The 20,682-nt window shown below is 34.3% G+C and overlaps 1 protein-coding gene across 1 annotated transcript in view; it reads left to right on the forward strand.

Annotated features, from left to right (window-relative positions):
- Window positions 1-18,956, forward strand: part of LOC105337333 (cell death abnormality protein 1) — a 58,406-nt gene extending 39,450 nt beyond the window's left edge. The window contains exons 5-10 of the mRNA XM_066066918.1: window positions 5,461-5,598; window positions 6,714-6,851; window positions 7,341-7,478; window positions 7,680-7,814; window positions 8,034-8,139; window positions 18,786-18,956. Of these exons, the coding sequence (XP_065922990.1) occupies window positions 5,461-5,598; window positions 6,714-6,851; window positions 7,341-7,478; window positions 7,680-7,814; window positions 8,034-8,139; window positions 18,786-18,804 (674 nt within the window). The 3' untranslated portion in view covers window positions 18,805-18,956. The remainder of the gene's footprint in view (window positions 1-5,460; window positions 5,599-6,713; window positions 6,852-7,340; window positions 7,479-7,679; window positions 7,815-8,033; window positions 8,140-18,785) is intronic.
- Window positions 18,957-20,682: the final 1,726 nt, after the last annotated feature.

Genomic DNA, 20,682 nt, shown 5'->3' on the forward strand with positions numbered 1-20,682 from the left:
GTTAAAAGTGTCACCGGTGGACCGGTCTAATCCCCCTTCCGGAAAATCTCTCTCTCTCTCTCTCTCTCTCTCTCTCTCTCTCTCTCTCTCTCTCTCTCTCTCTCTCTCTCTCTCTCTCTCTCTCACATGATCTATAAAAAAATGCTGACAGCAAAAATCAGCGATTTTAACATAACTTCATAAAGACTATTTAATTCTATGCATCAATACGCTGGACAAGGCAGTCAAAATATAGGTGATTATTTCATCATTTCAATCGGTCTGTGGTTATCTGCACGTGCTGATCATTTTGTGTTATTATACGCTTTAGCTCAGGCAGGTTACACGGCACAAAACATTGCAGATATTACGCACTCCTCCACTTATTTTTTAATTTTTATTTTTTGTTTACAAACTACAGAACATGGTCATTTGTTTAAATACATGTAATAAAATAACCGGTTTATCGGTATACAGGTATACATGTATTTTGATTTGTGTCAATGTTGAGTCAAAATTATTGACGTTTGTAATAATATTGCCAACACTGAAATTCAAAGAAAAACAAGCATCGTTTAAAACATGAATGCTAAATATAAATTTTTAAGAAATCCGAATTAATTAAAAGGTATTTTTTTACTTAGCGAGTAGTTAAATGTCTTACAGGGAGTGTCAGGGGCATACACAGGGGTATACATTGGCTTACAGGAAATGACAGGGGCTTACAGGGGGTGACAGGGGATTACACTGGCACACAGGGGGTGTGTACAGGGACGCACAGGGGATGACAGGGTATACAGGGGCTCTGTACAGTGCACGCAGGGGATGTACAGGGGACGACAGTGAAAACACAGGGGGTGACTGGGGAAGACAGGGGATTTTCATACGGACAATGGGTTTTTAGAGCCAGAAGTGTAAAACCCATGTGTTATTTCGGTTATGGTTAAAAGATTAATGCGCAGATTCATTTTTTTTCCTGAGGGATTGGGGGGCCTTCGATACCTATTTTAACCCCATCCCTCCTTCCGCTAGATCTATGCATGTATATTATTATTTCAATTATGTTTTTAACTGAATTTAGCCGTCCAGTTTCAACGATAACACGATGGTTTATAAATTTTCAAGATTTTAAAGGTAACAATATAAAGTGGCATTGCTTTAATATGCTAGTAAGATACGCATACTAAATAACACACTTCTTGACCCAATTTTCACTACTACAGATATCCAAGTTTACGAATCGGGTACACCAGTAATGGACTCGTCCGTTAGCGATCACAAAGCGACATACATTGCACTTTCGTCAAGTCTAAACTATAATCGTTCTTACAAACGTAAGGTATGGATCTACAAAGATGCTGACTTCGATAAACTAAATTCCTTAATTCAACATTGCGATTGGACAAACATTATTACGGAAGCTGACAATGTTAATATAGCAGTTGATAATTTTACCACAAAATTTCTTTCGTTCGTTAGGGAATGTATACCGGAACAAACAATAACCATTCGGCCTCGTGACAAGCCATGGTTTGACTCTGTATTACGGAGAACGATCAGAGTTAGAGACCGACTGCGTAACAAAGCAATTGAAACGAATAAAGATTCTGTTTGGTCCGAAATTCAGTTAACAATATGAAAAAACACGCTATCTCAAATTATTATGACAATATAGAAACGTATTTAGATGATTCAAGCAAAAATAATACTAAGTTATACTGGAAGCTGATGAAAGACTCATTTCATATGAAGCTTTCAACGGAATTACCACCTATTCAAATTTCTAATGTAAACGGTACAACCAAGTTTGTTTATTCAGATTTTGGGAAGATTGAATCTCTTAATACATATTTTTCTTCTATTTCTTCTGTAGACAATAAGAATGCGGCTTTACCTAATATGTATAGTTTATGTAGAGAAACACTTTGTAATATTTATATAAATGAACAAGAAGTGTTAGACATTATTTCAATATTACCTGTTAATAAAGCAATTGGTCCTGATTTGGTTAGCCATAAAATGTTGAAGGCAACCCTTTTTACTATTGTAAAACCACTTACATTGTTATTTAATAGATCACTTGTTGATAATACTTTTCCATGTTTTTGGAAAATTGTTCACGTTATTCCTCTATTCAAAAAAGATGATCCGTCATTGGTTTCTAATTATAGACCGGTATCTTTGTTATCATGTGTTAGTAAAATTATGGAAAGAATCGTTTTTAAACATGTGTACAACTATTTTCATAGGAACAATTTATTTTATCGATATCAAGCCGGTTTTTTACCAGGTCATTCCACTGTTTATCAACTATTAGAAACGTATCACAGCATTGTTCAAAATATTGATGAAGGTAAATTTTCATGTATGATTTTTTGTGATCTGTCAAAGGCATTTGACAGAGTATGGCATAGCGGCCTATTATTCAAGTTACAAACCTATGGAGTATGTGGAGATCTTCTTAAGTGCTTTTCTAGTTACTTAAGTCAAAGGTCCCAAAAAGTTATGTATAAAGATCTTTTGTCAAGCACATCAGAAATTTCAGCAGGTGTACCCCAGGGATCTGTATTAGGACCTCTTTTATTTTTGATATATGTCAATGATGTGGCGGTTAATATGTTATCATTGTGTAGATTATTTGCTGATGACAGTTCGCTTCAATACTCTTCAAACAACATACTTAACATTGAATATATTTTAAATCATGATTTAAAAATTTTGGAATCGTGGTCCAAAAAGTGGCTTCTTAAATTCAATTCATCAAAAACTAAGGTTTTTTTTTTACTAAGAAGCATAACTCTGTTTTACCTAAATTATTTTTTGAAGGCGATAGACTAGAGTTTGTCTCGACCCATCGCCATTTAGTACTTTTATTATCGCAAAATCTCAGCTGGTCTGAATACATTGATGGTATTGTAAACTCTGCATACAAAAAATTAGGACTCTTAAAAAAACTTAAGTATAAATTGGGTAGAGAGCATCTCTCTAAATTATACATTTCATTCGTTAGACCTACCCTTGAATATGCTTCGATTGTGTGGGATGGCTGTTCTGTGCATGATGCAGACAAACTTGAAAAGGTTCAATTGGGTGCTGCACGAATTGTCACTGGGTTGCCAATTTTTGTACCAAGGGAAGCGCTTTACTTAGAAACAGGGTGGGAAATTTTACAAACCAGACGATACATCGCCAAGATGAAAACTATGTTCAAATTTAACATGGGGAGTCTCCCTGATTATTTATGTGATATTATTCCTAATAAGAGGGAAAATATATCGCGATACAACACACGAAACAAGGATCAGTTTAATGTACCTAAGTGCAGGTTAGATTTACTTAAAAAATCATTTGTACCCAATGCTGTCAATCAATGGAATTCACTAAATATAGAAGCCAGAACAGCCACCTCAATCAATTTGTTTTGCAAACATATGCCTAAAGTTACGAAACCCCCTAATTATTTTTCTTTTGGTAAACGCTGTACCAACACTATTCATACAAAGCTGAGACATAACTGTGTATTAAACTATGATCTTTGTAAACGTAATATTATAAATAATCCGTTGTGTTTATGTGGTAAAACAGAGGATGTGTATCATTTCTTTTTTTCTTGTAAAAAATACTCTAGAGCGAGAAACAACATGTTTGATCAATTGTTTATGTAAGATTTAGTCAATATTGATACTGATTTACTTTTATATGGCAACAATAACCTTCCTTTACATATCAACAAAAGCATTTTTGCTTCTGTACAAAAGTTTATAGACGAATCCTTGAGATTTAAATAATATTTCTTTGTGTATATCAATATTATATTCTTTTGTTCTATACTCATATGCATGAAAACTATTGTTATATTTAAGGAGAGGAACTTGTAAGTTGTTAGAACTTGTTTCTGATCCTTTTGTTTATTCAATAAAATATGTTCAAAACAAAACAATACTAAATACATGTAATCAGAGTCGTCTCTCAACCCACCACCCCCGCAAAAATTGACAATTCATCAAAATTATAATTGTATTTAACATAATAACTCTGAAAAATATATTGAGTGGTCATATTATTATACATTTTACCCATAAAACCGGGGAGGTAAGTCTGGCATAGTATTACTTTGTATAGATCAGAAATCAGTCAATTAAATGGAAGTTTCAGTCAAAATTCCATCACTAAATGCTATTTAACAAGTTTAATTTCACTGCTTTCAAAGGTTAATGTTTCATTCATTGAGAGTTTCAACTTTCATAGCTTTTAATTTTTATTAAAGAACACAAGTCAATGAAAGTTTTGAAATAAAACAGCATTATATCTCAATATATGTTTTAATGATACTTTTATAATGGTAGCAGAGGCAAATATACCTGTTTTGTACAAAATAAACCGTTTAAATATCATTGTTCTACCTGTCAAATACTAGTACGCCAGACCTTAATCAATTGTATTTAATGTTTTATAATATATGGTGGCATATCTCTGCCCTTCTGTGCAAGTTATTTTTCTAGCACATATGTTGACATGCAAGACAAATATGTTGACATGCAAGATAGTTATGTCAACATGCAACATAACTATGTTGACATGCAAGAAAATTGCAATCAAATGAGAATTATTAAAAATGTCAAATATCGCCAACATGTGACATCCTAGATGCTACATTCAACTTACCTATGTCTACATGCAACTTATTAATGTTAACATGCAAGATAAATATGCTGACATGCAACATATTTATGCCAACATGAAACTTCGTTATGGTCACATGCAACTTATTTATGTCGACATGCAGTTTAGTTATGTTCACATGCTAATATTTTATTCATATGCGAGATAATTATGTTGACATGCAACTTATAAGTTGCATGACAACATAACTAAGTTGCATGTCAACATAAATATGTTGCCTTTCATCATATTTATCTTGCATGTTAACATAATAAAGTTGCATGTCTACATAAATAAGTTGCATGTCGGCATAAATAAGTTGCATGTCGACATAAAGAAATTGCATGTTAACATAAATAAGTTGCATGTCAACATGTTTATCTCGCATGTTAACGTAGATAAGTTGCATGTCGACATAAATAAGTAGAATCTATCATCTTGGATGTCACATGATGACGAGATTTTAGATTTATTGAGATTTTATAAAATTTTTATTTGAAAGCAGTTTTTGCATGTCATCATAGATATGTTGCATGTTGACATAACTATCTTGCATGTCAACATATTTATCTTGCATGTCGACATATTTGATATAAAATAACTTGCACATAAGGGGCAGAGATATGCCACCATAATATTAGGTTATTATGCGCAAACGTTGAATTCTCTTCGGCATAATGCATAAAGAGGAAAAATGAAAATGTGATGATTTTGAATTGAGTACTTATTACAATTTTCAAAAATTTTGTATTTGTATATAACTCTTTTTCGTACATAAAGATTATTTATTTTTTTTTTTTTTATTAATTTTCCTTGTAGATTGTCCACTTGGATCTTACGGATCAAACTGTAGCCTTAATTGCAGTTCGTACTGTCAAAATAAAACTTGTGACCGTTCATCTGGAGAATGCCTGCATGGTTGTAAACCTGGATATCACATGCCCAACTGCGTCATGCGTAAGACGACTCTCATTCTCTGTTTATTTTTTGTGCTGTGAACTCTTTTTGGTTGGATTAATTGTGATGATAAATGAAAATCTTAAGGTAGCTCACTACACCGTTACATATTTTCTCAAATCAGTAGAAAATTACTTGATTGTAATAGATATCATAATCGATAAGAAGTATCTAAGTCTAATAGGCCAAAAATATGCAATTTTGGATGAAAAATTACATTTTCAAAAATTTAAGCTCCAGGCGGACTCGAACTCATGATCTTTGGTTCAGAAGCCCAATACTTTAACCACTGAGCCACGACGATATATAACCTTAGTTGATGATATATTATAATAAACAGTTTTACAAAACATTTAAATCGCGATCTTGTGACGTAGTGTCTTAAAAAGTATAAAGGTAGGTGTAGTGAGATACCTTAATAGGTTTCTTATTTTACGTCGAATAAGATCGCACGCATAATAAGTGTTTGCTTGAAAAAAAAAGATGTAACACTTTTTAAGAATTTTAATAACGGAGACTTTGGTAATAAAAAATGTAACATTTGTATTACTTATCCAAGATATTGAGTACAACTCGGTGTTTGCATATACAGGCACGTAGCATCGTTTTTCAAAGTGGGGGGGCCAGACTCATCCAAAAAATCTTGACAAGCAAAAAAAAAAAAAAAAAAGGAAAATGTTATGTTTCCCAAAATCTTCAAAATCCTAATCCGTGGGGGGGGGGGGGGGGGGGGGGGGGGGGGGGGGCTGGCTTACTATATAACTTCAATTTCACTACTCATTTCCTTATTTTCATATCATTTTTTTACATACTCCCAAAAAAGTGGGGGGGCCAACTCAATGATAATTCCATTTTGTATATGTAAATTTTAAAAAAATTGTTGCTGCGAGAAAAAGTGGGGGGGCCAGGCCCCCCCCTGGCCCCCCCTGATGCTACGTGCCTGATATAGCATTCCTAATGCGTCTGTAAAAATCCTTAAACGTTAAAAATGCAAGTACATGTATAAATATGACATCAATCGTTGCTTTGCCTCTTGTTTTTGATAGTTTTGTATGTGAATCAATTATTTTCATTTTTTTTCTTTACCGCAAATTATCCGATATATTTGATTGTAGCTTGTACGGTCGGACATTATGGAGATAATTGCACCAAGACATGTGGAAAGTGTTTAGATGATAAAACATGTAACAATGTCAACGGTACCTGTAAAGATGGATGCAAAGAGGGATTTAAGGGGGATCTTTGCATAACAAGTATGTTTAAGATAGAACCACAATTTAATGATACCTATGTATCGAACGTAAACGATTAATATAATTTATTTTAGATAGACGACATTGTGTTAGAATTTCACAATTTTTGAAATAATTATTTTTCAGTGTATTTTCAAATCCTATAAAATAAAACAGAAACGTCTGTTTGTTTTTAAATTGTAAAATTCACATGCTGGTTGCGATCAAAAAGTAATGCTCATTTAAAAAAATGTATTATTAGATTTGCAGTTCTTATGAATACGGACAAAACTGTCAGAACCGATGTACCTATCACTGTTACAACAACGACACTTGCGACCCGTGCTTCGGGAGGTCATATGTGACGTAGTTGGTTAACTGTGTTATACAATGAAAATGATTTAGATTAGAAAATTAACTTATATGTTGCAACCAAGTAGGTTTCGCCTCAAACGTTTGGAAATCATTCATCGATAGAATATTAATTTTGCTTTATTAACACAATTCCAGCTTGTCGAAACGGTACATTTGGAATTAATTGCATGTATAACTGCAGTGGAAACTGTGAGAGCAATGACATTTGTGACAAGAGAAACGGAACATGCGTTAGTTGTGTTCCTGGCTGGGAAAATCAATATTGTAACAAAAGTAAGAACATTTGAGAGAAGAAACTTCTTAGAATGTGCACAGTCTATAAATTGTCTTTCTCATCGCTTTAAATTTGAAAACAAAATATATATTTAAATACGAAATAAATTTAATTTAAAATTCGGTCTACCAAAGAGAACAGTTCTAAAATGATGACTAAAAATGTACAAAGATAGCCTTGGATTTTTTTTTCTTTAAAAGCTTGCGATGTTGGATCGTACGGTTCAAACTGTGATAAAGCATGTGGACGTTGTCTTGGGGCTGGCAATTGTTCATTATCTGATGGAAATTGTTTAGGTGGCTGTCAGGAAGGTTTCACAGGAGATAATTGTCATGGTAAGGTATAATATGAAAAAAAGCAACCCGGAGCTGTAAGTTTAATTACTTATGAAATTATGGAATCACTAACAATATCAGTACCAAATGGAATTTAAAGACAAAGAATCAATGTTTATTGATTTAATACACCATGTGCCGTGTGATATTTATTAGTTTTAATTAAAGCAGGATCTGTAAAACACCTTCAATGTAATTTTTCATTGATATTTCATGCAGAAAGAATACAAAATTTACATAACACACCTGATGCTGCAGTCATCGCCGCCCCTGTTGTCGCCATTGTTGTCCTGATAACAGTCATCGTAGTTGTTGTCATCTTAAGGTAGCTTTTCACTTTCTTAATTTTAATCAGTTGTATACATGTTTCTTAGTTATGCATGTATTTGTGGCGGGACTGAAAGGTGACTGCTTTTCAACTCGTATTTTTTTGTTCAGGTTAGTTTGTGGATATATAATTATATTCAATAACCTAATTTGAAAAATTAAAACCGTTTACATTTAGTCCAAGCATATAACATGACCTTTGATAACAACGCGTTAGATTGATATAGCATAACAAAGCATCAAAACCTTGGAAAACATTTATCCTTTTACCCCATAAAACCCTGTGGAGCTAAAGTCTAAACGGGGTACAAAATTGAACAATTGAAGGAGAAATTTAATATTCGTTAAAATGGTGGAATTATTTGAATAATTTTCTGTTACTAAAACTAAAAGTTCAATTTGAGACACTCTTATAAGATTCATATGACGCAATTCACTTTTTAGATTCAAATATATGTACAAAAATTTTAAAAAAAAAGTTTGGCAAAAAGTTTTTTTTTCCAGAATGGTTTTAAACTTATCTTTATTAGAGTTTACATAGTGGTGCTAGGTTTAATTTTCTACTTTGGCAAAACAGCGAAATAAAGATCGTAAGTGTTTTCTTAAAACCTGGCAGTTTGAAAAAGTCAATATTTCAACTCTCATTATACATTATTTTAAAATAATTTTAATATGGCAAATAAGGAGGACCCTCAGGCCATGACTGATCCTATTTTCTTTTTTTTTTTTAATAGTTTAACATATTGAAATATACTCTTGAAATATGGTTCTATACAATAGTAGGGACACACTTTTGCTCTTTTGCAGAAACATTTTACATTCTGTTCACACAAAATCCGTTTAATGTTAGAAAAACTGTAATCCAACATATAAACGTAAATATGACCGGAATTTCTAATCGTTATGTGAGACAATAATTCAAACGGATTTATATATTCACTTACATTTTTATGCATGTAATATCTTAAGAAAAAAGAAGTGTTACAATTCACAAAATTGATTTATCACAATAGATGTACTGAATTTCTTCTATAGAAGGACACGATTTTAACTAAACTCAAAAATACACCCCTGCGAATGTTATTTTCATTCAAATTTTAGATCACGTGGTTTTTTTTTACCCTTTCAGTTCCGCAGTAAAAATATGCCTCGTGTTTATAGTCTATTTTAAAGAATCTAGGTACTTGTAGTCAAATATAAATTCTAGAGGTTTATTTATTTTAAACTTTATCTTCATTAATTGGTGGATAAAATGTGTTCGAGAAATAAATGTAACAATACAAAAAAAGGTTTTTTTCTGCTGTTGCGACAATTAACATGCGTAATAGAGATCCCCCCTAAGAATTAATTTTCGATCCGCGCCTGACCTAGTAATAACATCAATAGTGAAACAGACTGTACTATTTTATGCAGAATGTTCCTTGAAAATGGCTCGATATACAAAGTTTTTATGCAAAACATTCACCCATTATTTTAAAAAAAACATGGTATTGCACACCACAAGCATCAAACATGGCTATGATTTTATTAAGCAGCCCAATGTTTATTTTATCAACCACTCTTCACGTGGTTTTAACTAACGATAACTCTGTTCTGAATATCATCGTTTAATTTAAAAAACAGCTAGATGGTGAAATAAGACATACATCTTAAAAGATGTTGATGTTTTAGCATAAATCCAAGTAGGATATGATAAGAAAATCGACGAGTACTTACGTATTTTGAGAATATTATCCGAACACTTATACTTCCGCTCGAAAATTCACAGGAACTTAACAAATCTCGGTGAAGTCTTGTGAACTTTCATTCGAGCAACTCTAGATTTATTACATACTTAACAACGATAAAGAAAACATTCCGAACACATTTGCAGGGGTGAAATAGAAATCATGCAATTTGTTCCATCATTCTGGGGTTTTTAGCTCACCTGAGCTGAAAGCTCAAGTGAGCTATTCTGATCACATTTTGTCCGTCGTCCGTCTGTCCGTCCGTCTGTCTGTCCGTCTGTCCGTCTGTAAAGTTTTTAAATTTTGAACTTCTTCTCTATAACCGCTTATCCAATTTCTTGGAATTTGAAGAAGATAATTTTTTAATTTTTTGCATGAAAGTCTTTATTCTCTAGAAAATAGTGCAGACAATTTTTTTCCTGGCAAAACCCACATATTAGGGTATTCTGCGAACACATTGCGAAATTGGCTTTTAACACCAGATCAATATTATGGAAAAGTGAATGCTGTTATGAAAAACTATTAATCTTCATTTTTCTACACGTATATCAATAGAGATCATTTGGTTCACTCAAGGCGTTGGAAACAAGTTAAAAATGACACTGGTTTCAAGTTAAATATGCGCTAATTACGTGGTCTTAACTCAAAAGCCAGACAAATCTTGTTGATTTTAAAGAGCCGTAGTTGAGTGGCCAGCAATGAAATAGACAGGCGAACCTATTACATGCATTGCAATGTGTACAAAAATAAAATGTTATGAGCAGATCTTTCAATGAATTCTTTTCTTATCAACCACTTTGAAAGTTTTTCGTTTGTCTGTTGCAAATTGGAAAGGGTAATTCTCAGTGTTAGTATTAGTGGAATCGCTCTCTTCCACAATAGTATTATTTTGGTCAGTACTATATGCACTGTCATAGATCCTTTGAGACACATAAAAATTATGTTTAACGTTAGGACGATACCCACATGCTTCGCTGAGTTCATTCTTTGGCACATATGCCACACTTGAATATTTACATTCACTTAATTTCCCCCTATTAAATTGTATTGATTGATTTGAGTGATATTTACGCATAACACAGAAGACCCAATCACCAAATCTGGTGCGTATGAATACATTCAATCTTCCTTCAGTATTTCTCGGAGAACATGACTGACTCTCCTTGCGATTCAAACCGGATCACGACCTGATCATGATGTTATACTTACTCTGTTTGATATTCCATTGATGTGAAAAAAAATTAACAGTTAAAAGAATTCAATCGATTAATTCATAGTATATCAAAGGTATATTTATCAAATTAAAGAAAGAAAAACAATTTTGTATTATTAGAAATTAAAGCGCTGTGCACTATTCTTGTCCCCATAAATCGGCTGTTCCAATATCTCTTCCGTTAATTGCGCATTAAATACTCGTTGAATAAGGCAGAGGTTTTTAAAAATAAATTATATTTTGCCGAAAGGGAATGAATTTTTAAAAATGTAAATATAAACATTAAATCGTTATTTTTGGAAAGATGTCGTCTCATAACTGCAACGGTGAGTGCGCGTTATTCAATTTGTATGCACACACCGTTGCAGTTATGAGACCACATCTTTCAAAAAATAGTGATTCAATGCTTAAATATCAACAACTCTCTTTCGAACACCTGTCTTTCCGCCATCTTGAAAGGATTTAAAACCCCCGAAACTGCACTCGGAGAACAAGCTAACACCAACGTCATGTGTGAAAACTGTCAACGCATTGAAATATTTAGCCTCAATTTACTTCACAAAATCGGCACCAATCTATTTTGCATGTTTCAAAATTTCCTTTCATACGCGAACTGCTGCACAACAAGCAGATTCATCATAGTCAGATCGACCCTTTTTCGTATAATGTCATGGCTGCTTTAAACAAAGAACCTCGTTTTAGAAGTATGGAATACGAGTCTTGGTAAAATGGGTATGCAAACCCGGGCCGTGGCAAAATAAAAGCCGGGGCAGATCGGCAATCGTTAATTCCAAATACGCATTATTTTACAGCAATATTTTCTGAGGTTTTACATAGGAATATATAGAGTAAATCTTTAAAAATCTTCTTCTCAGCAACTAATCAGCCAGGAAAGCTGAAACTTGTGTGGAAGCATCGTCAGGTAGTGTAGATTCAAAGTTGTGAAAATCATGACCCCCGGGGGTAGGGTGGGGCCACAATGGGGGGGGGGGGTGGGGTCGAAGTTTAACATATGAATATATAAAATAAATCTTAAAAAATCTTCTTCTCAGAAACTAATCGACCAGGAAAGCTGACACTTGTGTTGAAGCATCCTCAGGTAGTGTAGATTCAAAGTTGTGAAAATCATGACCACAGGGGTAGGGTGGGGCCACGATGGTGGGTCGAAGTATTACATAGGAATATATAGAGTAAATCTTTAAAATCTTCTTCTCAGAAACTTATCAGCCATGAAAGCTGAAACTTGTGTGAAAGCATCCTCAAATAGTGTAGATTCATAGTTATGAAAATCATGACCCCCGGGGGTAGGTTGGGGCCACAATGGGGGATCGAAGTTTAACATAGGAATATATACAGTAAATCTTTAAAAATCTTCTTCTCAGAAACTAATCAGCCAGGAAAGCTGACACTTGTGTGGATGCATCCTCAGGTAGTGTAAATTCAAAGTTGTGAAAATCATGACCCCTGCGGGTAGGGTGGGGCCACAATGGGGGATCGAAGTTTAACATAGGAATATATAGATTAAATCTTTAAAAATCTTCTTCTCAGAAACTAATCAGCCGGCAAAGCTGAAACTTGTGTGGAAGCATCCTCAGGTAGTGTAGATTCAAAGTTGTGAAAATAATAACCCCCGGGGGTAGGTTGGGGCCACAATGGGGGGTTGAAGTTTTACATGATTATATAGAGTAAATCTTTAAAAATCTTCTTCTCAGAAACTAAATAGCCAGGGAAGCTGACATTGTGTGGAAGCATCCTCAGGTAGTGTAGATTCAAATTTGTGAAAATCATGACCCCTGGGGGTAGGTTTGGGCCACAATGGGAGGTCGATGTTTTACATAGGAATAAACAGAGTAAATCTTTAAAAATCTTCTTCTCAGAAACTAATCAGCCAGGAAAGCTGAAACTTGTGTGAAAGCATCCTCAGGTAGTGTAGATTCAAGGTTGTGAAAATCATGATCCTCAGGGGTAGGGCGGGGCCACAATGGGGGGGGGGGGGTGTTCAAAGTTTAACAAAGGAATATATAGGGTAAATCTTTTAAAATCTTCTCAGAAACTAATCAGCTAGATGATTCTTTATAATTGTTAAGACTTTGGCCCCAGGACAATTCTTTGGCCTCACGAGAAGGTTCAGAGTTTGATGTACGTTTATATCCCATATATAAACTATTGTTAAAGTTCTTTTTGAGAACTGCAATCCTCAACATATGATATGACTATAAAATCATCCTGTTAGAAAAGGGACTAATGATTATAAACATAAGAATATCCAGGGGAAAATGGATTTTATTTATACAGGATCTACATGTATTATTGTACATTGTCCAGATAGTTTGTATTATGACTCCATTAAGCTGATTTTATCTTACCTATTGTTCCTCAGGTGAGCGATGTGGCCCATGGGCCTCTTGTTAAGGTCTTCCGTTTTCAACGGAAGACCTTGTACTGATTCTGTTGGTAATTCTTTTTATTCTTTTTTTTCTTCTAGACGTTTTTTAAAACTCAAATATCTTGCTTGTTTATTGTCCTATAAAGTTCAAATTTTCAGAGCATATTGGTAGTTACTATTTCTCAATATCTAAGGAAAATCGTTGAAATCGACACTTCCGGTACCGAGTTATTCCCCTTTTTCCCAAAAATATAGGCATTCTTGTGCACGCAAAGGCTCTGAAACCGCTCACAGCATGTGTTAAAAAGTCACAAATCTTAAAAATAGAGAGTTTGAACGTTGTCCTCCGAGTTTTGTTTTTACAATTTTCCTCCTTTAAAGTTTCAAAAAATTAATTTGAATTTGTGTTTCAAAAAATGCTGATTTTTGGTTGTGTTTTTGTTATATAGCTCTTTAGTTTAAAAATTTCTCTAAACACATATAGAACAAAATATGTGCAAAATATCAAGGGCTTTCACTTGACACCATTGAAAAAGGACTGGCCCCTTAAATTAGGGGCCTAGAGCCCTTAAAAGTCTTCGCTTTATAGCTCAAAAATGGTTAATATTTCGCTATAGCTGTCGATAGAAAAGTTGTTCATTATTGTGTTATCAATGTCGTTACAAAATTATTTTGTACCGGTAATGCGTAATATGAGTGTAAAAAGCTTGTCTTGTTAACATGTACCTGTATTCATTTGGCAAGTAAGCGAATCGTCTTCGTGCGCATAACGTACATAAATTAACAGCTGAAAGTGTACCAACATATACGGGATGCTTTAATTCATTTGAAAAAGTGTCTAAAAAGTATACGTGTACATGTTTTTCTTACAGCCTTTTTTTGGAGTCACCTCTGTTTAGTTCTTATAGTGGACAACCGTTAAGAAAAACAAAAACGAGAAAATATAAACGTTCTTTTTCTTATCTAGTGAGATACATAAACTAGATTTAAAAAAAAAAATAACTTCCATGAAATAGATTTGAGTCATTTTACTGCAAGCATTTCAAATCGACCTAAATTCTTAGTTGTGTGCGTCATTACATAACCCATCTCGCCCGCGGCCGAGAAAATCGATCGCCGAGGTCGCGGCTGGACTACCTAGCGGTCAGCGGTTATCTAATACACAAGAATCGCGTCTGTCATATGTGATTTTATTTAGCCGCAAACACAGGAATCGTACACAGTGAAATTAAAGCTTACTCTTCCTAATTTGAATTAAACGATAGAGTGTCAATAAGAAATCGTTCTGTTTCATCATAAAAGCAATGCCATTCTCGAACTGAAGCAGTGTCAGACAGATAGATCAACTGTGGGATTAAAGGGGGGAAAAACTTATATTAATTAGAGTTTATTCATCATACTGCAAACATTGTAAATCTTCCTGGGTTCTGAGCTCTCTATGTGTGTTTTACCTTTACGTAAGTTATCCGATCCCTCATCCGCGGCCGAGGAAATCGGTCGCGGCTGCACTACCTAGAGGTCAGCGGTTATCTAATAACAAGATATATATACAAGAACTGTTTCAATTTTATGTTCTTAAAGTTTGTTCACCTTCAATTTATTTAATTAAACATTAGAATGTGAATTGAGAAGCCCCTCTAAAAATTGATAAAAGCGATATTATTCCAAATCAGAAACATCATCAGACATAAATCAATAGTGAATTTGTAATTCTAAAATGTTCTAAAAACTATACATGTACTAATAATTTTATAGATAAACAACGAAAAACCACAAAGATTAAACCTTAAAATGATGATCACCCCTAGAACATAGCCAAGGAGATCCCGCGCGAGTGGACAAGTGATCCGCGGTAGCTTCGTGTTCTTCTACATGTACTTTATCACTCGTGCATGTTTATTGATATTTTGTACGATTCCAACTATTTGTTTATTCGAGATGTTTTATAGATATCGTAGAAAGTAGTTGACGCCTTCATAAGGTTGCACATAAAATGAAAGAGAGAGAGAGAGAGAGAGAGAGGAGAGAGAGAGAGCTCAAAATTGGAAGCATTATTTAGCCGAATTTAGAAAAAGAAACAGTCCCCAAGCGTTCAAGGCAGGATATAAAAAATCAAATATCAAATTAACACATGCGGTAGAGACAATTGCAACTTCTCTGGCCTTTCCGGCAAGTTTGGAAAAACACCTTGAGTGTATTAACATAACCGGATGTTAGAATTTTATACAAAATGGAGTCGCTTCCCATTAAAAAAAGTATCGGCAAGAAGTCATGTATGTCGTTTCTGTGTTATATTTTTAGTGTATATTGATACCTTTAAAGAAGTATAGCTCGCATTTCAACAGATCAAAATGTGTTGTAATTATATCAAGTTTTATAAAAAGGGGGGTTGTCATGGACGCCTAGGTAATACATTCGAAGTGTTTTTCCGAGCTTGCCGGAAAGGCCCGAGAAGTTGCAATTGGCGGTAGAGGCTGACACGATAAAAGAATTGTCCAGAATTGAGGAATTTAGTGATTATTTTTAGAATGTTTACATGAGTTTTTAAACAAGATTTGTTTAGATTTTATCGGTTTCATGATCACAGTGCAAGGGCTTTATTTTTTTCAAAATGTGGCGAAGACCTATTTTTGGCGACTACTTAACATGTGTACATTTTTCTCCTCAATGTAGGTCACTTTCCCACCCGTGTGTTTATTCGGTCAGTCTATGCTAAGTCAATCCGCTCCACGTGCGACCGAAAATCTCCTGTCGCGTCAGCGCACATAGCTCAGAATATTGCCCCCGGGCTGCAGATCAGCAATTATTGATAAATAATTGAGTAACATTTGGAAGGGTGCTTTCACTGCAGCGGTCAATTGTTAAACAATATTCGATGCCAATCAACCTCACATTAAAGGTGCGATATCGTAATCTGAGAATGTGGCTAAACAATTAACCTGTTGAACACGCTAAACTTCTATAGTTGTGAACAGAATAAAATCTATATTATCAGAGACATAAATAACTTAAGTTATTTATGTCTCTGGGTTTATAAGTTAACAGTTTTAAGTCAAAGATTAAATAAAATTTGTTCTCAGGATTAGAATGATTAGTAATGATATACGACTACATTAAGCAATAAAGTCGGTCGATCGTTATTAAATCATCAGAGTACTGCAAGTGTCGACAGTTTCTTATTTTTTTTAAATAATTGTAGTAGTTCAATTGACTTGCAGACTATAATATAGCGACTTTTCTGCCTCCCAAAAATGTATGCATTTAATTGCGATAGATATTTGTTCTTGGGGATTTTACTTATTGTTACATGTATATGCACATTGATAAAAAAAATCATTGAAGTTGTGTAGTATGAGGTTGTCATGCAGATTAAGTGACCTAAAACTCGGCGGAATATTTTATTTTTCATCTAGCTTGTCAAAATGGGAGATTGTTAACTTGTAGTTTGTTAACTCTGAAAAAGTCTAGAACAGAAGAAATAAAGTCTTTATAGCTTTCGCTACATCTTCTTATTTATGTGTACGCGTACATAAAGCTATTTTAGATTTTTTTTGTATAAAATGTGTTGTTTTTCCTTACGTTAAATTTAAATCTATAGAAATTCAATATCTACATGTAACATCTCAAAAGCTTTGATAGCTTACCGCTTGGAAATCATTTAGTGATGCAAATTGACAAATGCCCATGAAAAGACATTATTGGACCCCAAGGGTTTCTTATCCTTTCCGACGATGATGAGAAGAACTCAAATGTGCATACAAATCATACATTTACATGTATATTTATATGTGATGTGATAGAAATAACTGAAAAATATAGGGGGTTTTTTTGTGCCGCACAAAACGGGCGAAAAGGATTTTTATACCCCACGAAAATAAATTAAGGGGGGGGGGGGTAAATAAAAATCACCTTGTCCGTCCGTACGTCATGTCCGGTCTATATCTTTCTGATGGAGAAACATTGGAAGTGTTCTTACTTTATATAAATATTACTCATTACCTGACGAAGCGTCATGACCTAAACCCAAGGTCATTTGGACAAAGTAAAGGTCACTGGCAGGAAAAGTGCAAAATTTGTTTCTGGTCCACTTTGGAACTTCTTACTTCACACAAAGATTGCTTATGACCTGAGGGTGTGTAATGATTTGTCCCCAAGTCATTTAAGGAGAAACATTGGGAGTTTCTATTTCATGTAAAGATTCCTGATGACCGATGATGTGTCATGAACTTGACCCAGGGTCAGTTGCGCAAGTTCAAAGTCATATTAAACATATGTCATATCTTGTATTAATGGAAATGAGTAAAAGCTAGAGTTTGACATAAAGATTACTTGTGACCTGTAAATATACCCTGCCTTGTCTGACTCACTAAAGAAAACGAACCATCCATTATTCTCTAATAGAGAAATACGTGAGTAATGACTTCTTTCTTAGCGGGGATATCATTTGTGAGCTTGCTAACAGTACCTTTTAGATGGTCCAGTGGAAGCAATGCCCCCTTTCTCTCAACCAAAATTTCCCTTAAGTTAACGCTTAGAAAATTTCCCCCACCGCCACATCCACACTTTTATTATAATTAAATTAATTATATACATGTACATAAATGATGTACTTTTTAAAGTTATCCTAAACTTAAAGTAAGTTAAACGAAGAACTTGCCTGGTATGAAAATAATACTTTGCAATTGAGTCTCGTTTTCGATTTCTTGAACTTACTATTATCATATTGATAATCCAGTATCATTAAAAACCATTTCCCTTCTCCTTACACTCGCCAGGTTCTGATAGACCTGTATCAATAACAGATTATTTCCACTTGACCTCCACATTTGCATACAATCTAAATAAACACCTACTTAGCAAAGATATGCCTTTATCTGTTTAATGAGTGGTGCAATACTCAATCTAGAGGTTACATAGAAAACAGGCATGAATTATTTTTTTTGGTCTCCATTTGAAGAGTTCCAATCAATTTTCTAAAGCTCTAATTGGTAAGAAGAAATGGTCGTGTAAAGATGACCTTTTATCAATACAGGGTCTGTCAGGCTCTGACAAGTGTCAGGAGAAGGAGGTGTTTTAATCAAACTGATGGACAATCCTTTCGCGACACGAAGTTGCGACGGAAGACCTACTCGTTGCTTTGCAACGAGCTCGGCTCTAGTTTAATTTCTATTTTTGTTTTAATTTTTTTTTTGGGGAGGGGGGGGGGGTTCCATACAAAGACTTATAGAGTTTCTAAATATTAACCTAGCACAATTGCTTTAGTAAATTTTTTAAGCAAATCTGATTAAATGTATTGACCTTAATTTTTTTTTTTTTAGAAAAAGGCAGCCATCTTAAAAGAATAAAAAGAAGGAAAAAAATGTGCAATTGCAGGCGATTCCAGAACAATGTCTGACAGCTAAATAAAGCAACTTGAATTTCCAATTTTTATTGTATATTTATTGTACAAAATTATATTTGTAACCAGGGTTATATAATTAAATATGTGCTTGAGCTTTAGCATTTGTTTTGAGAGTGTTCGTGTGAGTGTTTATTTTTAGCCCAGCGACAACAGATTTCATCTTTAAATAAAAGTCACATGATATCTAAAACCTGGGGCCCGTTTTACTAAAAGGCGTAGGCCCGGCGTAGCCTAACGCCAGTCGTAAGTCCGGACAAATATTTGGACTAAGGTCCGTTTCACTAAAAGGCGTAACTTTGAACCCGACCTAAGTTAAGCCAAAAAACCTACGCCTATCCAAGGGTAGTCGTAACTTATGGCGTAAACAGGAATTGACTGCTAATTCTGTTGCTGAGAATATCGGTGCTGACCGTAATGTTAAATTGTACAATTTGTCATGTAAATTTTATTTATTTCATATAAAATTAAGAAGATAAAGAGTTTTGATAGGTGGTGCCAATTCTCGAATAGAAATTTATATTTGCACTTGCCGTTTATGTTATAATGACATGTTTAGACAAACGATATATAGTTTTCATTCGATTATTTTTATTCAATAATTTGATGTACGTTTCATATTTTTTAGTAAATTGGACAATGAATAATGCAGGAGATATAGCTATATGATGCACATGTAGTGCAAAGGTATATTTGTATAAGAAATGTGTAGCATTACACCCCCCCCACTTCCACGCAAATAATGTGTGAGCGGGATATTTTGAAGTTTAAAACACTGATGGGCTTTTATTTTCCTCCCTTTTTATTTCATATTTGATGAGTGAAATGAGTCATGCTCAGATAGTTAGAGGTGAATTACAAATGTATCATTTGGTATTGTTAAAATGTTAAAACTAAAATATGATGAAAGCTCCAACAGTATTTCTGACTTGTCAAAAGTCCTTAATTTTTAAAAAAAAAATAGATAATGTGTTTATCATACACCCAATGCAAAACACTGAATCTAGTGTCAAAAGATGTTATATTTCCTATTACATTCACCTACTCTTTATTATACCCCCCGGCAAACGAAGTTTGGGGGGTATATAGGAATCACCTTGTCCGTCCGTCCGTCTGTCCGTCCGTCTGTCTGTGCAATTCGTGTCCGGTCCATATCTTTCTTATGGAGAAACATTGGAAGTTCTTACTTCACACAAAGATTGCTTATGACCTAAGGGTGTGTCATGACCTTGAACCAAGGTCATTCGGGCAAGGTCAAAGCCAATGGCAGAAAAAGTTTAAAATTAATGTCCGGTCCGTATCTTTCTTATGGAGAAACATTTGAAGTTCTCAGTTCACACAAAGTTTGCTTATGACCTAAGGGTGTGTCATGATCTTGACCCAAGGTCATTCGGATACGGTCAAGGTCACTGGCAAAAAAGTGCAGAAATCGTGTCCGGTCCATATCTTTTTATTGGAGAAACATTGGAAGTTCTTACTTCACACAAAGTTTTCTTATGACCTAAGGGTGTGTCATGACCTTGACCCAAGGTTATTTTGGCAAGGTCAAAGTCAATGGCAGAGAAAGTTCAAAATTAGTGTCCGTTCCATATCTTTCTTATGGAGAAACATTGGAAGTTCTCAGTTCACACAAAGATTGCTTATGACCTAAGGGTGTGTTATGACCTTTACCCAAGGTCATTTTAGGCAAGGCCAAGGTCACTGGCAGAAAAGTGCAAAATTCATGTCCAGTTCACATCTTTCTAATGGGCAAATATTGGAAGTTCTTAATTCACATCAAGATTGTTTAGAACCTGAGGGTGTATCATGACCTTGAC

This window comes from Magallana gigas, chromosome 7, assembly GCF_963853765.1.
Source record: "Magallana gigas chromosome 7, xbMagGiga1.1, whole genome shotgun sequence".
Classification (NCBI taxonomy): domain Eukaryota; kingdom Metazoa; phylum Mollusca; class Bivalvia; order Ostreida; family Ostreidae; genus Magallana; species Magallana gigas.